We start from the raw sequence: 24151 nt of genomic DNA on the forward strand, positions 1-24151 counted from the left end.
TAAAAAGAATAAAAATATTAATAGTTAGAAATAAATTTTATAATCCGAAAAATTAGAAGATTAAAAGCCTAGAAATAAAAATATAAAAATTAAATTTTAACTTTTTTTAGAGTAGGGAGATGTATAGCATTTTTTTTAAAATTGGAAAAAAAACTTAAGCTTGTGGTTGGTCCTACTCGTCCTCAAATAATTTTTTTAATTTTAAAATAATAAAATATAAATTCATATTTAAATTTTAAATAAAAATATTTAATATAATTTTGTCTTCATTTTATTGGCTTTGTTAATTATTTAAGCAATATCGGGAATATGTGTTTTACATGGTGTATAAAACGTGTGCAAACGTTAACAAAGTTTCCAACTAAAGTGACATGCCCGTCACTCATACGCTATCCACGTGTCATTTATTTTAAATCTTTATATATTCGATAAATTCTATTTTATATTTGAACAAATATTTACTAACCATATTTATAGGAAAAATAAAGTAATTAAAATAATATAAAATATCCTAACATATTGAACCTTCTTGAACTTCCATAACTAAAGCATGACTCGTTAATTCATATTTACTGATTAAAAATATTTTTATTTAATTTGTTAATATAAGTAATAAATAATGAGTTCATGCTTTTTTTTAAATTTATTTACTAGAGCGAGCACGATAATTAATCTTTCGTAAAATTATTAATTATTAAAATATACAATAAATAAAATTTATGACTTAACTTATGAATAATTAAATGTTTTTATATATAATATATTATAATAAAAAAATAAATAGTAACCTGCAAAAAGAATTTGTCCGGTTCAAAACAAACAAAACCGACCCCCTCATTATTAAATTATAAAATATGTAATTTTTATATATTTATATATATTATATAAAGGTAAACCTGCTTTTTGGGCCTTCTAGGAACTTTCACCAAAGGTAGAATATATACCATATTGAGAAACAGATTAAAAATTAATTTAGGGTAAAATCTATCTTGTCCGAAAGAAAATAAAAAAAAAATAGCCAAAGAAATTAAAGATTCCATTTGATTCTTCTTTTATTATTACGGGTTAATATACCATTTAGTACCTGAATTAACTACTATTTAATTTGGTACAAAAATTAAGTATCAATTTGAAAATATTCAGCTATGAAAGTGAATATTAAAGTTAAACTCAGGTATTAAATTTGAAAAAGGAACGTAAGTACTAAATTGAGTATTGATGCTAAATTTAGGTGCCAAATAGTGTATTAACCCTTATAATTATTTGTACTAATACACTCTGTTCTTGCACCTTTTTTACGGCTGAGCTTCTTATGTTTGAAACGCGGGAGACGAAAAAAAAAATATCTTCGTTGCCTTTTGGCCTTACCTGATCTTATTTTTTCATTCCTTTGCAAATCAAATTTCGAAGTTTTTGATCTCTGCTTCAAACAGGTATACATAAAAAGGGAACTTATTTTCTTCAGTTTTCTCATTGTTTTATTGTGTTTACTTGGTTTTATTTTTTTGCTTGCTTTTGAGTCTTAGATCTGCTATAATTTTTCAGTTTTTGATCATTTTGTTCCTTGTTTTCACTTTAAAATCCCTTTATTCATGATTTATGCTATCCTATTTCGTTGATTCTCTGTTTCCAAAGTTAATGGAATCTCTTAACTTTAACTATTAGTTCAAAAGTTAATCTTTTTCTATGCAAAAAACAAGCATGGGGTTTTCTTTAAATTGATTTCGTTGATTTTTTTTCATTTTTTCTTATATTTGAATCATTTTTATCAATGCCCATTAGTTTGGATTATTGCAGTTCTTAGCAAAAAATGGGGTATATAGGATCACATGGTGTACAAGCTTTGAAAAGATACAAATACAGTGGTGTGGATCACTCTTACCTTGCTAAATATGTATTACAACCCTTTTGGAGCCGTTTTGTTAATTTCTTCCCTCTTTGGATGCCGTAAGTTCTTTGGATTTTTTTAATTATTTTAATGCTCTGAATAATCATAGTTTTCATTTTGTTAGTGTTGTTTATCTGTTTTGAAGCACTGGTTCCTATATACACTTGTTTTGACTGTTGCTAGTTGATTGTGATATTGATAGAGAGCTGAACCTTGAGGAAGGGGGGGTTGAAAGTAATAATTATATTTAAATAGGGTTTAAATTGAATGTTTTATAACTGGAAGGGACTAAAGTTGGTATTAGTCCATTTAATCAAGGGGAGCCAAGGCCCCCTTTCTGTGAAAGTAATTTTGTCATCTCTTTTTATGCTTTGAATAACCGTAGTTTTTATTTGCTGCTTCATTTTGTTAGTGTTGCTTACTTGTTTTGAAACACTGGTTCCTATCTACACCTGTTTGAGTGTTGCTAGTGGATTGTGATAATTGATATAGAGCTGAACTTAGAGGAAGGGAATGGAATTATCAATGTGAAAGCAGAGGCGAAGCTAGATATTTGGTTTTGGGGGGTCCAAATAAAATTTTAAAAGTTTGGGGGTTGAAAGTAAACATTATATTTGAATAGGGTTTAAATTGAATATTTTATAACTGGAAGGGACTAAAGTTGCTATTAGTCCATTTAATCAAGGGGGACCAAGGCCCCTGCCTGCCCCCTTAGTTACGCCCTTGTGTGAAAGTATAAGTTTTAAACGCTATATCATGCTTCATTTGAGCTTTAAGTATTTGCCTGTTTTTCAATGATATTTGCCGGCACTAACATATTTATGTTTCTATATGTGTTTGCTACTCGGCTGGTTGTTCATTTTTCCAGACCAAACATGGTATGTAATGCTTACTACTTCTAAATTGTGATTTTCTATTAACATACAAACTCGGACATGCTTATACATGTATATGCATGTTTACTATTACACCTGATTTATTTGATTACTAAATTGGTATGGTTTTGTTTCTTAAGATAACACTTACAGGATTTATGTTCTTGGTTACCTCAGCAGTGCTTGGCTATGTGAGTGACGAACTCTCTTTCTATCCTTCTCTCCGCAGTTTCTTCATTGTTGTATTTATTTTGACTTTTGATCCCCAAGTCAAATCCTTTTTGGCTTAAGATGTCGTGTTGAAATGGCAGTTTTAGTTTATAGTAATGCGATGCAAGTTCTGTGTTTGAGACTCAACCTTTGTTGCGTTGACTGTCTGTTTAATTAACGTAGTTTTCATATGTAAAATACGTATTTCAACAAGCATTTTAGCTATGTGTATGCTTTTTCTGCTATTTATCTTTCCATTCGGTTTATTTATTTATACCGGTGTTCAGGTTTATTCCCCTCACTTGGATTCACCTCCACCAAGATGGGTTCATTTCGCTCATGGTTTACTTCTATTTTTATATCAGGTTTATACATCTTAAAGTTATTTCTTCTTTATGGTCTCGTGGTGCGTTATGTTTTTTACTTTAATTTTTCGTATCAATCTTTTTTGATGTATTACTAATTACCTGCTAGACTTTTGATGCTGTCGATGGGAAGCAAGCAAGAAGAACAAACTCCTCTAGTCCCCTTGGAGAACTTTTCGACCATGGTAATATTACCTTATCTCGTCTTTTCTCTTTGCTATTTACATTAGAAGTTCGTATTCTGACAGAAATAATTATTTTTGGCGGTCCTGAAATATTACAGGGTGCGATGCGCTTGCATGTGCGGTACGCGTATTTAACTTGTTGCATTACATGACAAAGGCTAATGGCATTCCTCATTATATAAGATTTGATTCTTTTCGTAGTTTGAAACCATGGCCTTTGGGAGCACTGCTATGTGTGGAAGGGACAGTTTCTGGTTCTGGGTAATTTCAGCTGTTCCATTTTACGGAGCTACATGGGAACAGTAAGTAATCCGAAGTGTATTCATTTCTTTCCTTGCAAGAAACCATGCCGTACATTGTGCAATCCTTCAATTACTTGGTTTTTTTCTAAAATTTTTTACAAATTTGTTTCCAATGTTGTGATGATTTCATGATATGTTTGAGGTTTTCTAAGTATGTTGCTTACCTCCAATGCAGGATCTTTTTGCATACGGGTCAAGTTTTTAGCAGTGCTGATCCTTTTGTTGTTTTCTTTGTGTTTTCAGCTATTTCACCAATACGCTGATCCTTCCCGTAGTTAATGGGCCAACTGAGGGTCTTGCTCTGATATATGTAATGCACTTTTTGACAGGATTTTTGGGTACGTTTCCTCACTTGACATTTTACTCGTGCTTTCGACAATGTGTACTTCGAAAACTTTGTTTTACTTAGTTGTCATGCATCAACATTTTGAACTTTTATAGTATATTTTTCCTCTTTACTTTTCTAATTGCGGTATCCTTTTTTTCCCATTAAGGTGCCCAATGGTGGGTTGAACAATTCGGAAGATCCATACCCATCTTCAGTTGGGTACCTTTTCTTAATGGTAAGTTTTTATTTTATTTATTTATTTTTTAAGTCGAACCATTATCGGCTAATGACTTATCACATGAACAAGTTTATGATGGATTCACTAGATTTTCTGATGAGATTGCTCCAGCTTCCTTAATGTATGATAGGCATCGGTAAAAGTATCTTGGAGGCTCTTGTATTAGGAGTCAGATTGCATTTTGCCCTTTTTACTAAAAAATGTGTAAATTAGTTTCCGTTAGATTAAAGAGCAAATCGGTTTTTTTTGTTAAAAACTTCATCCTGACTGATGGAATAACTGATGCACGTGTACCTATAGTTGACGTGCGTGGACCAATTTTTAACCATAGTATTGGATGGAATTTTTAACAGAAGTATTAGTTTGTTTTTTGATCTAACGTATATAGAGTAATTTGCCCATTTTTTGAGTAGAAGGGGGCAAAATGCAATTCGATTCCTAATACAGGGGCCTCCATTAATCTTTCACTGATAGTCACCATATGCTGATTTGGTTCTTCTTTTAATTATCATATTCGTGTTGCCGTTGTTTTGGCAATGTTCCTATTCTACTATCTTGTGTTATTATTTTTCTTAATCATATGTTATTTCCAAGTATTTCTTTAGCTGCCAAGACCTAGTTGCAAATGTCAGATTGCATTTTAAAATCATTATCTTCTAAGTAATAATGATTTTATTACTATATCCGTATTAGCTCTGCGAATTATTCTTGCTCTATTGTTGTTTTTATTATTTTTTTCAACTTACCTTTTTTCCTTTAATCTCATTTACTTGATTGTTGTTTTACCAGTATTTTCAACTTGTATTATTGCTTATTTAATTTTTTTCTTCTTTTTTTCGTTTAGAAATTCCGACATACAGAGTTGTGCTGTATATTATGATAGCATTTGCTGTTATACCTACTGTCGGCTGCAAGTAAGTTTCTATCCATATTCCTAATACTTACAATTTAATTAGGGGTTTCACCGTGTAGCTTCTCGTGCTTTCTTTTCAACATTCTCGTAGCCGTATAGTTGAGATATGGATTGTTAGGCTCAGTTGCTTTGACATTTTGCAGAACATTAGTTTCTCTGTTTTAGCCGGTTTTAGTCTTTATGTTGTAGCTTATCATGCTTTCATTTCAGCATTCATGTAGCCTTACACTAGAGCTTTTGATTACGAGGATAGTTTTCAATGACCCTTCTTTTTTTTTTTTCATTCACCTCATAGCTTTGAAATCCAAATATTAAATGATTACCTTGTGATTTTAGCTTCCAATGTTTCCGTGCACGAAATTGTCTCATATCAATCTAGGGTTCTTTACATTATCGTTGCTATGGCTTTTTGGTTAATGCAATCATAAGCTTCTCTTACGTTCTTGTACGTTTTCTTTTGCAGTATACAAAATGTCCATAAGGTCATTCAGGCTCGAAAAGGAAGCATGTTACTCGCATTAGCAATGGTAATCGTGTTACTTAATATGTGTTTCTTCCTTCATTCCGTGTATGCTAATTGCTTAAAAGATGTTTTCTTGTTCTTCCTTGGCAGCTTTATCCTTTCGTTGTACTCATGGGAGGAGTGCTTATTTGGTAAACCAAAACCGTCCATTTTAAAATTTAGCAATGTTTATTTTTCTTTTCCGGGCCTTAAATGGACTATTTTTTTTCAATGTGAAGGGATTATTTGTCGCCCTCAGATATAATGGGAAATTACCCACACTTGGTTATACTAGGAACTGGACTTGCATTTGGGTTCCTTGTGGTAAGCTTTGCTTGGTTATACTTTGTCATCTAATAATCGGGTTGATTTTGCTAGTCCTCTTCGTATTTCTTGTTTTCTTCGTTTCTTTTTTCCGTTCTAAAGCTTCTATATTTTCTTCTAAATGTGTTACTCATAATTCCAATTAACATGGTTACGGAGGGATTCTTTTTTTCGACAGGGACGGATGATTTTGGCTCACTTGTGTGATGAACCCAAAGGACTAAAAACAAACATGTGCATGGTATGTAGCATTCTTGTACGAATCAACATATTCCGATCAAATCAATGTTTGTAAAGGCTTAAAAGAGCTGAGCTTAGAGAAGTTCAGCCATGGCTTCAATAATATTTAATCAAGCTGCTTGAGCTTGAATGATCTCAATCTTAGATTAAACTCAACCGAGTTTCGAAAAACCTACTTGATCCTACCTATACTTTTGTAACTAAAATGGTCAACTCTTCTATGTATGTTTTGTTTGCAGTCGCTCTTGTATCTTCCATTGGCAATTGCAAATGCTCTTACAGCTAGGCTGAATGATGGGTATGTATGTTACGTTTTACTTTCTGACCCTATATTTCTCTGACTTTCTGTTTTTCATGAAGTAACCTCATTCGACACTCATGTCTGATGATAAAAGTATCATGCAAGCTTTTGTATTAAAAGTCAAATTGCATTTTATTTCCTCAACTCAAAAAATGGCAAATTTTTCTTTGTACATTAGATCAAAGAGTAAACTGATCATTTTGTTAAACATTTTATTGAATTCTACCGTTAAGAAGTGGCCTATGTACGCCAGTATGAGGTACACGTTGCATACCATGTGTTATTCTCGGGTTATTTCGTTAGCCATATCAGTTTTAACAGTACAAATGGATGGAATTTTTAATAGAAAGGATCAAATTGGTCTACGATCTAACGTATAAAAATTAATTTCTCCATTTTTTGAAAGAAGTGGGTAAAATGCAATGTAACTTCTACTGTAGGGGCGTTCATGGTACTTTTTCTCATGTTCGACACATACTCAGACATGTGAATTAGGATATGATCTTACACATATACTTGAGGCTGAGTGACATATTTCTAACTTGATATATCACATGCCTTTTCAGTTCTTCTCGGGGACATGAATGCTAATTGATGTTTACCTTTCTTTTTCTTCAGTGTTCCTCTAGTTGATGATTTTTGGGTTCTTCTTGGTTACTGCATATTCACGGGTATGTTCGCCTTTTTAGTTACCATCCATTATTCTTGTATGGCGTTATATTTTGCCTTATATTTCTGTTTTCATCAAACAGGATCGCTCTATTTACACTTTGCCACATCGGTTATTCATGAAATTACGACAGCTTTGGGAATTTATTGCTTCAGGTGAGGAACCTTTTTTTCGGACAATCAATTCTATGTCAGGCTATCAAACCTTGTTCGATGCAAATTGTCACATATTGATTTGAATCATAAGCACGTATGCCCTCTGGAAAAAAAAGTTTATTCGAAGTTTCAGTATGATGACTTCAATGATATGCAAGCTTCTTAGGTTAAATTAACTCTTTTAACCGGTTAGGTTAATCTCATATAAAGCGGTATTTGGGTATATTCTTTTACTTTCCCGGTAACTTGTCTCGGTATTTGGGTAAAGATTCTTGGTATATCTGTATGAGTGTATCTATAGGTTTGTTTATTGGCTCAATCCGAGTTTTAACATTTTACATTGCAGTTTACCCGATCTTGTCTTTGCTTCTTTTTGGTTCTGTAGACAAGTTTAAATCCTAGGACCGGTCTGTTATCTTAGTTTCTAGGATATCTGTATTCTCGGATTTTTCTTGTTCTTGGTAAAAGTACTATGGAGGCTCCTATATTAGGAGTTAGATTGAATTTTGTCCCCTCTACCTAAAAAATGAGCAAATTAGTCTTTGTATGTTAGATCAAAGATCAAATTGGTCTTTTTTGCTAAAAATTTCATCTATTTGTACTGTTAAAAACTGGCCTGGCTAATGGAATAACTAGATAGTGGCACGTGCTGTGCTGTGTGTACCTCATGTTGATATACAAAGACCAATTTTTAACAATAGAAATAGATGTAATTTTTAACAGAAGAATCAATTTGCTCTTTCATGTAATGTACACGGACTAATTTATTTATTTATTTAGTAGAGAGTAAAATGCAATCTGACTTTTAGTATAGGGGCTTTTGTAGACCCATGTTTCTAATCAATATCCCTTGGCTAAATCACAGGATAACTAGGAAAGAGGCTTGAATATCAACAATGGGTGATCAAAGGTACTTTTTTTCTCGTTTCCGAACCTTGATGATCGAGGCTTGGGGATTGCTACAACGTTTTAAATATATGTTACAATTTGGTTTCCAAGTTTGATCACGCATTCAGACTCGTTTTTACAGGTTTCCTCAATGCCGAACCAGTTCACAACTTTTGTTCCGGCAGAACAAGAAACGCTGCTGCTGAAGTGATTCGGGTATTTTGTATCGATGACTGCTGTAGCTCATCAACATTGTTATAACTGTTTTGTTAGAAACAGGAAAGGAAAATTTAGATATACAAAACTCTTCAATCTATGACTTTTGGTGTATGAGTGATTCATTTTATGAAATCAAAGTTTTTGAAGCATATATTGCAAAAGGGGTGAAGAGCCGATGTCCCTGCCTGGCCCGAGAGGTTCAGGCTAATGGGCTGAGGTCTTGATAAAATTCGGCCAGCTTTGGCCGAGAGAGTTGAAAACACAGTATAATAATATAAGTGCTAGGATTGGAGGGAGCTTAGTTGAGCACGAATTCAAGAATGAATGACAACTTTAAAAAAAATTGAATATACTCATATCGGATAATATATGTACTAAATTGGAGATTTTGAATTCTGTAGATTTCTTTTTTAGGTGTTAAGAAGCAAGGTTAACCATCGGTTCACAAACGAAAACTATCACAAATTTGACCGTTTGGCGATCTTGAACCATTCAGTATGGAAGGATTTTGGGATATCGATTCTCTCATAGGCATGAGCTCAGAAGTAATCTTTTTGAGCTTGAACTAAGTTATCAAGAAGCCTTTACCTCCGGTATGAGTCGAAATAAGCAAGGCTAGACGACATGCCTGGCATACTAATGCCCAAATTAATAGAAAAGGAAACAACTCTTCTCCAAGCGGATTGTCGTTCCATAATCCCCTTAGCAAACTCGGGATCGACAAGGAGATTAGCCAAATTTGGGTTTCTATCGTAAGCCTTCTTTATACGGTCCGAGAAAACAGCATGGATAATGCATCCCCCTTTCCAAATCCGAGCTAACTTCCCGAGTTTTAAGTCCCAACTCTTCTTAATGCTCTTTGCACGTATCAAGTTCATTCATTGTGCATAACTACAGATTTTTTATGCATATAGAGCTTGTCTCACATCATCAACTAACTTATTTTTATCGATAGCTACATCAGCCATGAAACCACCGAGGCCCCATGATGTGAAAACCTTAGCAGCTTCGATTCTCTCGTCTTTTAAACCACTAAGGAATCTCGAATCAAGGGACAATGCTATTGTAGGAGCCGCAACAGATAACTCGGCAGCTTGTTGAACTGTCCATTTCCCGGTACCTTTCGTTCCGGTTTTATCCAAAACCTTGTCTACCAAATATCCTTCTCCTTTGTCATCCTTAATTCCGAATATATCCGCAGTGATCTCGATGAAGAAGCTTAGAAGTTCCCCATTGTTCCACTTGGAGAAAACCTGGCGTAATTCTTCATTACAGAGCTTCCCGGCTGATTTCAATACATCGTAAGCCTTGGCAATTAACTGCATATCACCGTATTCGATCCCGTTATGAACCATCTTAACAAAATTACCGGATCCTCCTTTGCCAATGTAAGTAACACAAGGGCCGCTGTCCATAACTTGAACTGCCACCTTAAGAAGGATATCTTCTATATATTTATAAGCCTTGTAGGAACCTCCGGGCATCAACGAAGGTCCACTCCGAGCTCCTTCTTCACCACCGGAAACTCCCATTCCGCCACGGATTTCTCTCTCCTCTCCTTGTTTCGTACAACTCGTTTCCCCCGTCGATGATACAATCTCCTTTCTCCAATAAACCAATAAGGTTTTAATGGTTTCATCGACAGGAGGTCCGGCTTTCACAAGCACGATTACAACACGCGGTTTCTGGATTGAATGGACAAAGGATTTGGGATCGTGAAATCCGTATAAAGGGAGATTTCCTTCCTGTTAAGCTCTTTCAACTGTCTCATCGACTTTCGAAGTGGTGCGGTTGTAAACGGAAATCGGGAATCCCTTTTCAGCAATGTTTAGGGCGAGATTTTGGCCCATGACAGCAAGGCCAACAAGGCCGATTCTAGTAAGGGCAACCATTATTATCTGCAACATAAGAAATTTAACATCATCAGTCAAACGGCATAACTATTCAAACATTATACATACATACATACATATGTACACAGAGAAACAAATACACAAGCGGGTGTTGCATATCGATATATACATCTGCTATAAGGCCAGAAAAAAAGGTCTGTTGAGACCCGCAGCCAATCTGCAAGGTATTGTCTGCTTTAGTCTAAAAGCTTCACGGTTTTTTCCGTTTTATCGGCGAAGACCTGACCTAATATAAGAGACTTATGAGTTAAAACTGATATTAGATCAAAGAGCATATTGAGCATTTCCGTTAAAAATGGCGGTGCGAATATAGAAGCTCTTACGATAATGATTTTAACAATCCATTTATTTAAATGAAAACTTTTGAACAATTCTGTAATTATTTTGTAATATTTTGAAGTTAAGAGACCAAAACATAACTTATTAATAATTTAGTAACCTTTGTGCAGTTTACCCTTTAAAAAAATATACAAATACCAAATTAATAATTTAGCTATAGTACAGGGGCTAAAAGAGATATTAAGCCTAATATAAATGGGTCCAATTGTAAAGAACAGTAATAAAATCGGGCTTTCTATCAAATGTAAGACCATCCTGGGCCAAAGTTGCAATCCTTTAACCTACACAAACACAGGCAGGAGGATTCTGAAGTTGTGCTTTAAATTAAGTGAAAGGGAAAGAAAAAACGTACACAAATTACGGGGACGAGCGTAAGCTCGCCTAAATTCCGAAATCGGAAGCAAGTTTTGGCGCAAAAAATCCCTAATTTACGGCGCCAGGTATCGCGGCAATTCCAGGTATTGTTATGCAACCCTTTTGTGATTTTCTGGTTCATGATTGGAGTCTTTGGGTGCTTCTTTTTTTTCTTTTTGAATTTTGAATGTTGGAATTGGGGATTTTGTTTTATTTCGATTGGTTGAAAAATGTTAGAAAAAAGAAAAGCAAATTTAAGTTGTTCATGTTGGCCCAACACTGCGGCTAATGGTGGCTTCTATGTTTATATGAATTGATGATAATTGTTTTCATTTTTGTTGATTCGTGTTTGATTGTTTGTCGTGGGCACTGTTGAGAAGGAGATCGTGATGGTGGTTGAGAATTGGTTTAGATAATTTTTATTTATATTGTAATCTTGCATGTGATTTTGAGTAGAGGTATATTTGTTTATAGGCTATGATCGGCCTGGTCGGCCGGAGACGGAAATGAATCTATTGCCTTCACTGTAGTGTATAGAGTATAGTCTTCTATAGGTCTTAACTGAATGGAAACCATAGCTGAAAACCATAGCACTAAACTCCCAAGAAAACCCGAAAACCAACTACGGTCGATCCCGAACAATCTTCAACCCCAGCGTTTCCCCACACACCATGATGCACCCGATATTTCTCCAACAGTTCGAATCCTTTGCGACCTCCTTACCCGAGTCTCTCCACATGATATTGAATCTGCGCTTTCTTCCACTGGGATTATCCCTACTTCCGATGACATCCAACAAGTCCTTGGTTTTTCTTACAATCAGCCGTTGTCTGCCATCAAGTTCTTTAGGTGGGCCGGGTGCTTCGTCAAGCCCTCTGCTTATGCGTGGAATCTTATAGTCGATTTGCTTGGGAAGAATCAAAGCTTTGAACCGATGTGGGATGCTATGCGCTCCATGAAGCAAGAGGGTTTTCTTTCAACTACAACGTTCGGCTCTGTCTTCAGCAGCTATTGTATTGCGCATCGGTTTAGTGAGGCTACCATGAGTTTTGATGTCATGGATAGATACGGTGTAGAACAAGATGTTGTTGCAGTCAATTCACTTCTTAGTGCAATTTGCCATGAGGACAATCAGATGTCGGTTGCTATAGAGTTTTTTGATAAGATCAAGATGAAGATCCCACCTGATGGGGATACTTTTGCCATTTTGCTTGAAGGGTGGGAGAAAGAAGGCAATTTGGCTAAGGCCAAGAACACGTTTGGCGAGATGGTAGTCAGAGTAGGATGGAGTCCGAATCACATTTCTGCTTACGATGCCTTTTTGACCACGCTTGTTTGTGGCTCTCAAGTCGATGAAGCTCTCAAATTTTTGCAAGTTATGAAGAAGAATGACTGCTTACCAGGTTTGAAATTTTTCTCTAACACTCTCGATATTCTCGTCAAGCAAAATGACTCAGCCCAAATAATTCCATTTTGGGATACAATGGTGGGTGGTGGGCTGTTGCCCAATTTGATTATGTACAATGCATTGATCAGTGTGTTATGCAACAACGATAACGTGCATGATGCTTTCCGGTTCCTCGATGAGATGGCATTCCACGGAGCTTTCCCCGATTCTTTGACTTACAACATGATTTTCCATTGCTTGGTGAGGAATAAGATGGTTCGCGAGGTGGGGAAGTTCTTTGTCGAGATGACCAAGAACGAGTGGCCTCCTACAAGTTCTAATTATGCCGCGGCTATTAAGATGTTGTTGGAGAACGATGACCCCGAAATGGCAATTAATATGTGGAATCACATGGTTGAGAATCATGTCTTAACGCTCGATGAAAGTGCTAATGAGTTACTCATTGGGCTTTGCAACTTAGGTAGGTTAGTAGAAGTGAAAAGATTTGTCGAAACAATGCTCGATAGAAGAATTAGCATATACGATTCGACGATGGAGAAATTAAAGAACCCTTTTTACAAAAAGGGTAGAAGTTTTAGAGATAAATATGATAGTCTTTCAAGGGAATGGAAAGCTATGAAGATGTCATGATATGAACATCTTTGTCACATATTTTATATAGAAGTTTCTTTATTACATCTTTTCTCTCATTTTGATGACATGTACAGCTGTGGTAATCGTTAACGAGATGAACTTTATCTAGTAAATGCAGCTCGTGCTATTTATTTTTTCTTTTGCAGGTTAATATCTCCTTGCCTACATTGTTGTGGCAGTTGTTCTCTTGGCATATTTTCTTTGTCTCCCTTTTGTGTTTTCCCTACTTGCATTGCATGTTGTGACCCAAATGACATGTAAAGTTTGGGAGATTTTATTGCATAAAACATGACAATGGCATTCACCTAGATGATTATAAATTTGGATCTTTGTCTTGTTTTTGGTGGTAATATTTGCTTGAGTTTCGGGTTCGTGTCGGTATTTGATAGTATGCAACATTGCAATAGAGAGCATACATAGCTTTTTTGTGGTGCTATAGTAGGCTTTTGAAAGAAAATTGGATGCAAAGTACATGAAGTTTCATGTATTCAAAGGGTCATAATCTCATATCGATTTATGGATATGAATTGAATCCATTTTGTGCTTAGATTAGGTTTTTTTTTTTTTAAATTCATTTTTTTAAGGATTGATTTTGGTCGGATTTTAAGGATTTAGGCTAGGATTGGTTTGGCTGTTTTTTTTGGTTTGGGCAATATTTTTGGGCTAAGAAATTGAAAAGCTGATTTTCCTTTTCAGCGGTTCGAATTTTGACGGTTTGGCAGTTCGAGTTCTGTTTGTAGTGGTTTGCTCTTGAAACGGTCTAAATATTCTGTCTAGACCGGTACTCTAGTCAGTTCCCGGTTTGACCGGCTTGTTTAGTTTGATCCGGGTTAGACAACTATGGTTAAAACTGAACTAATAGGGTGCTATTAACCCTAAACACTAGTGTATTACTTCAAAGTCAACGTTGTTTAAACCGGAGAATTGCATCGGTCGTGTCGAGAACTAGTAGGGTATCAATCCGAAGTAGGGTTAAATTGGTTGGCCTGTGAATTGTTCGAAATTGGTTGAATTGTTCTCGTCTTTTTCGTAGTTTTGTATTTTTTATTTTTATGATTTTTTAGACAATTTGTTTAATTAAATTGTTTGAACTAATTTAGACCAATTGAATCAAGAATCAATAGCTTGATTTGTTCGAGTTTGGTTTAGTTCTGAAATCCTTGCTTAAAGTGTGTTCCAATAACCAAAGGTAAAAAAAAAATGGTCTACAAGTCAAAATCATGCTATAATGCGGCTAAAAGTACTATTTTCAAAATTGGATTGACTGGTTAGACCAGTGTAATCAAGACTTGGTTAGGATATTGATTTAGAATAAGGGTTGGATTAGTAAACTTGTAAAACTAGTACGAATTGCTTAAAGTGTGTTCCAATAATCAAAGGTAAAAAAAAGAAAAGAAAAGAAAAGAAAAAGAAAAGATCTATAAGTCAAAATCATGCTATCATGCGGCTAAAAGCACTATTTTCAAAATCGGATTGACTGATCAGACCAGTCTAATCAAGACTTGGTTAGGATATTGATTTAGAATAAGGGTTGGATTAGTTGACTTGTAAAACTAGTACGAATTGCTTAAAGTGTGTTCCAATAACCAAGGGTAAAAAAAAAAAGATCTATAAGTCAAAATCATGCAATTATGCGGCTAAAAGTACTATTTTCAAAATCGGATTGACTAATTGGACCAGTCCAATCAAGATTCGATTAAGATATTGATTTAGGATAAGGGTTGGATTAATTGACTTGCAAAATTGGTACGAATTGGGCTAAAAATCTAGTTGAATCGATTCTCTATTTTTTAATATTTGTGATTGCTAATAATTTATTTAATTGAACCAATCTAATTGAGAGTTAATGGTTGATTGGTTTCATCTCAAAAACTTATAAATCAATACCATTAATGTAATTTTTCCTAAGAAACAAATGCCAATTAAATTTAATTCTAAACCTTTTAGTCTTTTACTTCATTTGATATTTTAATTCTTTGCCCTTTTAAGTCTTTACGTCTCGTCTCTCTTCACCTTAGGTTTCCCTAAAATTACAACTTCATTTATTGTTTAGGGATAAAATAATATTCAATCCTTCAACTTGAATATTTTTCAAATTGATCCCTAAATTTCTTCTTTCACATTAATCTTAAGATTTAGAATTTTCTCGATTTGATTTGATCTTTGAATTGGGATTTTACACCTGGAAATTTTTAAAAAAATTATAAAAATAAAAATGCATAAAATCATAAAAATATTATATAATTAAAAAAAAATTTTAAGTGATGATAAGACATAAACTTAGAATAATACGTCATCACACTTTAATAAAATACACGTTTTTAAGGATCAAGTTGAGAAAAATTTTTAAAATTTGAGATTAATATGAAAAAAAAAAGAGAGATCAAAGTGGAAAAAATTATCAATTCAAAGATTAAATTATTCTGTTTAAAAAAATAAAAAAACTCTACAAGCAATTTAGGATGATGTCAAGTATCTTTTTAAATTATTTAATTATTATTTTATTACATCCTAAAAACAAATGACACTTGTGAATTCTTTTACTCACGACGGTATATAGAACAATAATCTATAAATATTAGTAATATATATTTATTAAGCAATAAAACGAACAACTAAATTACATAAATTAAACTTTGGCTAAGAGACTAAAAAATATTTAGAAAATCTAAATTTAAATTAGATTGACCCAAATTAAAAAAAAGAGAGAGTATATTTTTGAATTTTTTCATAAAATATATAAGAATTAATACAAATCTACAATTAAGATTTAAACCTGAAACATTAAAATCTTTAACCTACTTCATACAATATATTATAATAAAATATTAATAAAAAAATATTTATTTTTCTAACAGTAATCTTGTTATAAATTCTTACCATATATGATCTTTTTGATACAATGCTTAGAACTACTCATAACTCTTTTCAACTCTTAAATAAGAATATAATGTATTTTAACGCACTTACCATATATTTTTATACTGACAACAAAAATGATACTAGTCGAACTAAGACTCAATTAGCAATAAAAAAATATTTGTTAAACATTTAAACAAGCTACTAAATCATGTATATAAAAGTAATGGGTCTCATTGATAAAAATATTGACATTTGACAATATTACCATAATAATCAAGACCTACTACAAATCATAATAAATGCAATTTTCATCTATTTTTGAAAACAATTTAATCTTACCGTTTAATTTTGGAATCAACTTTATTTAATTTTAGAATCAATTCTATATTTGTTTGTTTTTTAAATTTGGAATAAATTCTACTTAGGTATCTTTTTGTGCATCTATAAATGGATGCCTAATTTTAGAACCAATTTTATATAATTACATGACAAGACATGTGTCAGGTATAAATTTTAAAAAATATGTAAATTAATTTAAAAAATAATTTTTTAAACAATTTTATATAATTACATGACAAGACATGTGTCAGGTATAAATTTTAAAAAATATGTAAATTAATTTAAAAAATAATTTTTTAAATTTAATATGTATCACAATTACAAGTTGAAGTGACAAATTCAGCTACGAATTCCCACCCCCCCCCCAAAAAAAAGAGTTTGACCAGTCAACCTGTTAGTAGTCTTTACGTATCCTACCTCACAACAAAGCCAATTCATTCATCTTTCTAAACAAGCTTTCCTCTCTTTCAAGTGTCGACCATCAACCAACATGTCCGCCGCCGCCAACGCCACCGCCACCGCCACCGCCAGTCACCCTCACATCTTAGTGTTCCCATACCCAGCACAAGGCCACATGCTTCCCCTCCTAGACCTCACCCACCAACTTGCCCTTAGAGGCCTAACCATCACCATCTTAGTCACCCCTAAAAACCTCCCTTTCCTTTCACCTCTCCTCTCTTCTCACCCTTCTTCCATTACACCCCTCGTCTTCCCTTTCCCTTCTCACCCTCTCATCCCACAAGGCGTTGAACATGTTAAAGACCTTGGCAACAGTGGGAACCTCCCTGTAATGGCCGCTTTAGGCAAGCTTCATGACCCTTTACTCAACTGGTTCAACTCTCAGAGTAATCCACCAGTTGCCATCATTTCCGATTTCTTCCTCGGTTGGACTCAACGACTCGCGACTCAGTTACAAATACCCAGACTCACTTTCTTCGCTTCAGGTGCTTTTGTGGTCTCTCTATCTGATTATATGTGGTCCAACATTGAAAAACTGAAGTCTTTGAGTGAAATAAAGCTTAGCCATTTGCCTGGTTCACCTGTTTTCAAGCCAGAAAATTTCCCATCCTTGTTTAAACACTATAAACAATCAGATCCTGATTGCGAGTTTGTTAAGGATGGGATTTTAGCAAATACAAAGAGTTGGGGTTGTGTTTTGAATTCATTTGATGGTTTGGAAACCGAATATATTCAATGGTTGAAGACATATGTAGGTCATAATCGTGTTTATAGTGTTGGACCTGTGAGTTTGATAGGCAATCGGGGAGATTCGGATCCGAGTTCGGGTTCGGACCGGGTCATGACTTGGCTTGATCAATGCCCTGATGGTTCCGTTGTTTATGTTTGTTTTGGGAGTCAAAAGCTTTTGAGCAAAGAACAAGTGGAAGCTTTAGCTAAAGGGCTTGAAAAGAGTGGCACACGTTTTGTTTGGGTGGTGAAACCGGGTACGAACAATGGGTTCGGAGATGTACCCGATGGGTTCGAGGAACGGGTTTCGGGTCAGGGTTTGGTTATAAAAGAATGGGCACCACAGGTGTTGATATTGAACCATAAGGCAGTGGGTGGGTTTTTGAGTCATTGTGGGTGGAACTCAGTTTTGGAAGGGATAGTGGGTGGAGTTATGATATTGGCTTGGCCTATGGAGGCTGACCAATTTGTGAATGCTAAGCTTTTGGTTGATGAAATAGGTGTGGGTGTTAGGGTGTGTGAGGGTGCTGACACGGTTCCTAACTCGGATGAATTGGGTCGAGCCGTTGCTGAGGCAATGACCGAGGGTGGAGGAATGAAGACCAAGGCTAAAGATCTCAAACAAAAAGCTTTGGCAGCAGTGAGTCATGGGGAAAGCTCCATGAAAGATTTGGATAGAATTGTGGAAGAATTGGGTCAACTTAGAGGGTGATAAGTCTTTTTTAGGGTAAACTATATTGAATGTTATTAAATTATTACTAATTATAAAATAGTCATCGAGACATTCGAAAGTTTTTATTTAAATTACTAGATTGTTAAGTTTTTCTTTAAAAAAGTTCATTTAACGAGTTCTAAGTGACGATTTGATAATCGATACGATAGATTAGTACTCATCATATTGCTCAAGACTCTAGTACTTTTCATTTTCATTGGATTTTTGCAATCTTATGTTACACTTAAATCAGCTCGTTACAAATTTTCGTATTTTGTGGCTTAATATTGTTTACCTTTTGGCTCGATTTCATTTTTTGCCATCGTCGTTGGATCTTTGCAATCTTATGTTAACACTTGCATCATCTTTCGCCACCATCACTAGAAAATTTAGATGATGATAATTTATGTTGAGATGAGATTATTTGACTTTTTAATGTTGATATTTAAACTAACTTCGCGTAAACCACTAAATTTAGATTGCATGATTTTGGATATGGCTTGTCTTTTTAAGTCCTTATTTTTATTTACATTGTTGGGATTAGAGCTGATCATGGGCCGGGCCGGGCGAAGACCCGCTCAAAAAATGGGAGGGTTTGAGTAAACATATAGGCCCGAAAAATGGGCTTGGACAAAAAAACGAGGCCTGTTTAGAAAATGGGCCGGGCCTCGAGTAAGAGTTTTTTGGCCTGGGCCTGGCCTGACCCGGCCCGAATTATATATTAATATATATTTTTATTTTATTTTTAATTATTTTAAATTTTTAATATAATTATTTTTTATTATATTGTCAATTTGTGTATTGTTTTAAGAATTGTTTTAGTAATTTTTTATTTGTTTTAATATTTATTTTTATGTTTTTAAATATATTTGATTTATTATATTTTTAAATTTTTTTATTTAATGAAATAAGCAAAAAAAATTAATATGGGCCGGGTCGGGCAGGGTCTGGGCTTAGCAATTTTATTTCGGGCCGGACCGGGCCCGAGACTAGTAGATGGGCCTAAAATTTTTTCTGGGCCCAGCTCGACCCGGCCCATGATCACCTCTAGTTAGGATATTTCTATTTAGAAAATAAATCTTGTTTAAGTTTATTTTTTGGACTTATATTTTTATTTAAATCTTTTCATTTTTAGGACGAGTTTTTAGGCTTGATCGAATAATTTGACCCATAGTTAAGTCTAGTAAGAACATATTATGCTTACAATACTATTCAAATTTATTTAATTATAAATTATATATAATTTATAATAATTAATCTTCATGCACTACTTAAAATAATCATACCCATTCTACTTAAAATTTTATTATTAGTTTTTATATTTTGCGGGTTTAACATGTACTCTAATTTGGTCATTTTTAATTTCTTTACTTTTTAAATTTTAAAATTTCGATCATCACCAAATGACAATTGGTATATTCATTAAGTTTTGCTATTTTTAAAATTGCATGTGGCCAACACATTACTATGTGTAAAACCATGTTAGCTTATTAATTACACAAATTATTCATTAAAAATTTAATTAATGGATTAATGATTTTTATTTGAGTCAAGATTGAAATTTTGAAAAGTATAAGGACTTAAAATGATTTAATAGGAGAATATATGGACGAAATCAATAACTATACATATAATACATGACTAATAATTGAATTTAAATAAATGAATTTTAACCTTTATTGTTTGAGTTAGGATTAAAATTTAAAAATTTGAAAAATAAAAGAACTAAAATTGATCAAATTAAAATATAAAGAGTAATAACAAAATTTAACTAAAAAATTCATATTGTTGACTTGTCGACCCCATTGATGAAGTCTTCGGTCTCCACTCTCCTGTCTTTACAACTCAGCTATTTTATCTTCTTAATTCTATCATCACTGACACCAGCTGCCTACCTCTCTTCGTGTGTCGACCATTGAGCCTTTATCAACCAGCCACCATGGCTGCCGATGCCACCAGATCCAACCCTCACCCTCACATCTTGGTGTTCCCATATCCAGCTCATGGCCACATGCTTGCCCTCCTGGACCTCACTCACCAACTAGCTCTCCATGGCCTAACCATCACCATCTTAGTCACCCCTAAAAACCTACCTTTCCTTTCTCCTCTGCTCTCTTCTCACCCTTCTTCCATTACTTCCCTTGTTTTCCCTTTCCCTTCTCACCCTCTCATCCCACCAGGTGTTGAACATGTTAAAGACGTCGGCAACAGTGGGAACCGCCTTATCATGGCTGCTTTAGGCAAACTTGAAGACCCTTTGTTCAACTGGTTCAACTCTCAGTCTAATCCTCCAGTTGCCGTCATTTCTGATTTCTTCCTAGTTGGACTCAACACCTAGCTACCCGCTTGCAAATACCTAGACTTGCTTTCTTCTCTACACGAGCTTTTCTGGTTTCTGTGTTTGATTATATTTGGAACAATGTTGAAAAAGTGAAGTCTTTGAGTGAAGTTGAGTTTGGTCATTTACCTGGTTCACCGGTTTTCAAGCAAGAACATTTGCCATCTTTGTTTAAGCTCTACAAAAGATCAGATCCTGACTGGGAGTTTGTCAAGGATGGACTTCTTGCAAATGCAAAGAGTTGGGGTTATGTTTTAAATTCCTTTGATGCTTTGGAAGGTGAATATGTTCAATGGTTGAAGACACATGTAGCTCATGATCGTGTTTTCAATGTTGGACCACTAAGTTTGATAGGCCCCGATGTCTCGGATAGGGGCAGTTCGGGTTCGAGTTCTGACCTGAATGACCAAGTCATGACTTGGCTCAATCAATGCCCCGATGGTTCTGTTGTTTATGTTTGCTTTGGGAGTCAAAAGCTGTTGAGAAAAGAACAAATGGAAGCCTTGGCTAATGGGCTTGAAAAGAGTGACACACGTTTTATCTGGGTGGTGAAACCGGGTACAACCCAACAGCATGTCGAAGGGTTTGGAGTTGTACCCGATGGGTTCGAGCAACGAACCGCAGGTCAAGGTTTGGTGATAAAAGGGTGGGCACCTCAGGCCTTGATACTGAACCACAAGGCAGTGGGTGGATTCCTGAGTCATTGTGGGTGGAACTCGGTTTCGGAAGCGATAGTGGGTGGAGCTGTGATGTTGGCTTGGCCTATGGAGGCTGACCAGTTTCTGAACGCCAGGCTTTTGGTGGATGATATAGGAGTGGGTGTGAGGGTGTGTGAGGGTGCCGACTCGGTTCCTAACTCAGATGAACTAGGCCGAACCATCTCCGAGGCTATGACTGAGGGTGGAGGAATGCAGACCAAGGCGAAAGATCTGAAAGAGAAGGCTTTTGCAGCAGTGAGTCATGGGGGATGCTCCATGAATGATTTGGTTAGATTTGTGAAAGAATTGGGTCAACTTGGAAGGTGATAAATCCTTCTGGGTTATCAGACAAGGCTATCTTTTCTCTGTAAAATATATATATATATTGTTTGTCGTAATAAGAATCTGCAGTTAAGCATTCGCAGGTGGACAAATAACAAAACAACCATGAAGAACATAAACTGAAGCAAGTATGAAAATATGAAAGATGGTGTCATGTCTTACCTAGAGCAATTAAATCAGAAGAGATGGTGTTTTGTTCAAGTTTCTTGATGCTTCATTATCATCCATGTATGCATATAAGTTTCTCCACCTCAAAAGCTTCAAATTCTTCTTCTTCTTGATGCTTCATTATCATCCATGTATGCATATAAGTTTCTCCACCTCAAAAGCTTCAAATTCTTCTTCTATGCATTTTTAGTGACATCAATAGTTAATTAGTGTTTACAAACTCTCGTACTTTGCGGCTTGATATTGCTCATCTTCTGACTTGATTCATCTTTTGCCCCCATTACTGGAAGATCTAAATGAAGATAATTTATGTTGAGATTATTCATATTTAGACTAATTTGGAATAGATTTCTGAATTTAGAGACGGAGATGATGGAATGATTTGGTTTTTTCATTTACTTAGGTTGGCTTACGCTTAGGTTGGCTTACGCTTGATTTTAGATCTTTCACAATTAGGCCTATTGTCTACTTCTTGCTTACTTTTAGTGATGTACATGTGAGTTAGTTCAGGTTCGAACCTAAAATAAGTTTGAGTTAATTTTTATACTTTTCCTTAAGCATAGTCCGACCCGAAATATCAACCTAAAATTTTGTCTAAATCCGTCTAAATTTACAAAAAAATAACCCAAACTTATTTTAGATCAGCCCACATTATTTATAAAAAAAATTAAATTTTTTTATTTTAATATTTAATAATTGTATATATTTTTTATTTATTAAAAATTTTTATATAATCATCTTAATATTATTTTAATGTTTATATTAAAGTAGTATTATATATTTAGTATATATGTTTACTTTTTAATGTGTTTAAATTACATAATATAAAATATTTTATACTTAAAAATGAGTCAAAGCTCAGGCCTTGAATATTCGATCCTAAACTCAACTCATATTTTAAACGAGTTTAATTTTTTAAGCCTAAAAATTTTACCCAAATCAATCTCAAATTTCAAAAAAGCCTTCAAAGTTCATGAACAATTCTATCACTTTATTTTTAGGTCTTTGCATTTTTATGGTCTTGTTGTATTAAAGTCTCCAACATAGTTTATGGTAGGGACATGTTATTTGTTTTTTAGAAGACATATAATTGAAAATTGTGCTTGCAATTGATTTTGATATGACAAAAAGGGGGATAATATTCTTTTTCATTGCTATACTTTTGCTTAAAATGAAAGCATGGTGAAAATGGAATCATTAGTCAAGTACACATTTTGAAATATGTAACATCCCATTGAATATATTTAAATATTAATAAAAATATTTGTTAAACAATAAAAGGAGCTAAGTTGCCTAAAAAGCTAAGGGCTAGTTTGACAATATTTTTGAAAAATATTTTTAAAAAGTGCTGTGAAAAAGTACTTTTGAAAAATATTTTTGAAAAATTTAATTTAAAATTTGAGTGTTTAGCATTTCTGTTAAAAAGTACTTTTGAAAAATAAAATGTTCATTTTAAACATATTATTATCAAGTAACAAATATACATTTAAATAATATTTAAATTAGTTAAATTATTATATTTTATTAAGAATATAAAAAAATTATTATAATTTCTTGTTAATATTTTAATATATAAAATATAAATTTTAAATATTTTAAAGCAATAAATATTAATTATTTATAAAATTTAATTAGAATATATAAACTATATTTTAAATTTTTTTATTTTTAATTAATAATTTTAACACATTTGTAATTAAGTACCAAGAAAAAAAAGAGAAAGTACTATGTTATTGGAGGGGTGAAAAAGTAATTAAGCACTAAAAATGCTTTTGGGAGAGGAAAAGCTAAAAATTTTAGTTTCTCCTTTTTAGAAGTGGTTTTCAAAAGCACTTCTGAAAAACTAAAAAATTCAGCCAAAAACAGCTTGTTCTGCACAGCTTTTCTTCCAGAAGTGCTTATGAAGCCAGAAGTGCTTTTAAAAATCAATGCAGAACTGGCCCTAACAAGGACTTGATTGAAATGGAAAAATCTAACTCTTAAATTTTTGAATGTTCAAATTCAAGTCCCAAACATGTAAATTAAATATAAGCTTTGTTAAAATTTATTTGAGCTTAAATTCTATCATGTATGGATACTATCTGAACTTAATCTCTTCTTAATGAATCAGATAGATTATGCCAAAAACTGTTAAATCTAGTGGTAAGACACATTAATTTTTGAGAGAGAAAACTCAAATTCAAACCATATAAAAGATATTGTTAAAAGGATAATCATGAATCTTAAATGAATAAAAAAAATAAAATTTAGCCCT

At 33.9% G+C, this 24151-nt stretch overlaps 3 protein-coding genes and 2 pseudogenes across 6 annotated transcripts; 4 read left to right on the top strand and 1 right to left on the bottom strand.

The window, feature by feature from the left end:
* Positions 1–1275: 1275 nt before the first annotated feature.
* Positions 1276–8749, top strand: LOC121228315 (choline/ethanolaminephosphotransferase 1). 3 transcript variants are annotated; one of them, XM_041111802.1, is made up of 20 exons: positions 1276–1433; positions 1798–1947; positions 2757–2766; positions 2904–2954; positions 3261–3338; positions 3448–3523; positions 3622–3644; positions 3725–3825; positions 4069–4163; positions 4320–4388; positions 5236–5305; positions 5768–5831; positions 5918–5958; positions 6046–6130; positions 6309–6371; positions 6610–6668; positions 7290–7342; positions 7424–7496; positions 8362–8406; positions 8513–8749. In XM_041111802.1, the coding sequence occupies exons 2-19, from the start codon at positions 1811–1813 to the stop codon at positions 8381–8383; spliced, it is 1170 nt and encodes a 389-aa protein (XP_040967736.1). In that variant the 5' UTR covers positions 1276–1433; positions 1798–1810; the 3' UTR covers positions 8384–8406; positions 8513–8749. The 3 variants fall into 3 exon arrangements, with proteins under 3 accessions (XP_040967736.1, XP_040967735.1, XP_040967737.1); XM_041111801.1 differs by having other exon boundaries at positions 8527–8749; XM_041111803.1 differs by having other exon boundaries at positions 1283–1433; positions 1783–1947; positions 8527–8749.
* Positions 8750–8874: 125 nt separating this feature from the next.
* On the bottom strand, positions 8875–10555 carry LOC107898744 (6-phosphogluconate dehydrogenase, decarboxylating 1-like; annotated as a pseudogene).
* A 619-nt stretch (positions 10556–11174) lies between these two features.
* LOC107898743 (pentatricopeptide repeat-containing protein At1g77360, mitochondrial) lies at positions 11175–13363 on the top strand. The gene is made up of 2 exons (XM_041111800.1): positions 11175–11313; positions 11684–13363. Exon 2 carries the CDS (start codon positions 11775–11777, stop codon positions 13245–13247), a length of 1473 nt encoding a protein of 490 aa, XP_040967734.1. The 5' UTR covers positions 11175–11313; positions 11684–11774; the 3' UTR covers positions 13248–13363.
* A 3458-nt stretch (positions 13364–16821) lies between these two features.
* Positions 16822–18603, top strand: LOC107934881 (UDP-glycosyltransferase 89A2). The gene has a single exon (XM_016867400.2). The coding sequence runs from the start codon at positions 16942–16944 to the stop codon at positions 18349–18351; it is 1410 nt and encodes a 469-aa protein (XP_016722889.2). The 5' UTR covers positions 16822–16941; the 3' UTR covers positions 18352–18603.
* Positions 18604–20052: 1449 nt separating this feature from the next.
* Positions 20053–21978, top strand: LOC121228316 (UDP-glycosyltransferase 89A2-like; annotated as a pseudogene). The gene has a single exon (XR_005925867.1). The product of XR_005925867.1 is annotated as a UDP-glycosyltransferase 89A2-like (transcript).
* Positions 21979–24151: the final 2173 nt, after the last annotated feature.

This window comes from Gossypium hirsutum, chromosome A04 (assembly GCF_007990345.1).
Source record: "Gossypium hirsutum isolate 1008001.06 chromosome A04, Gossypium_hirsutum_v2.1, whole genome shotgun sequence".
NCBI classification, from domain to species: domain Eukaryota; kingdom Viridiplantae; phylum Streptophyta; class Magnoliopsida; order Malvales; family Malvaceae; genus Gossypium; species Gossypium hirsutum.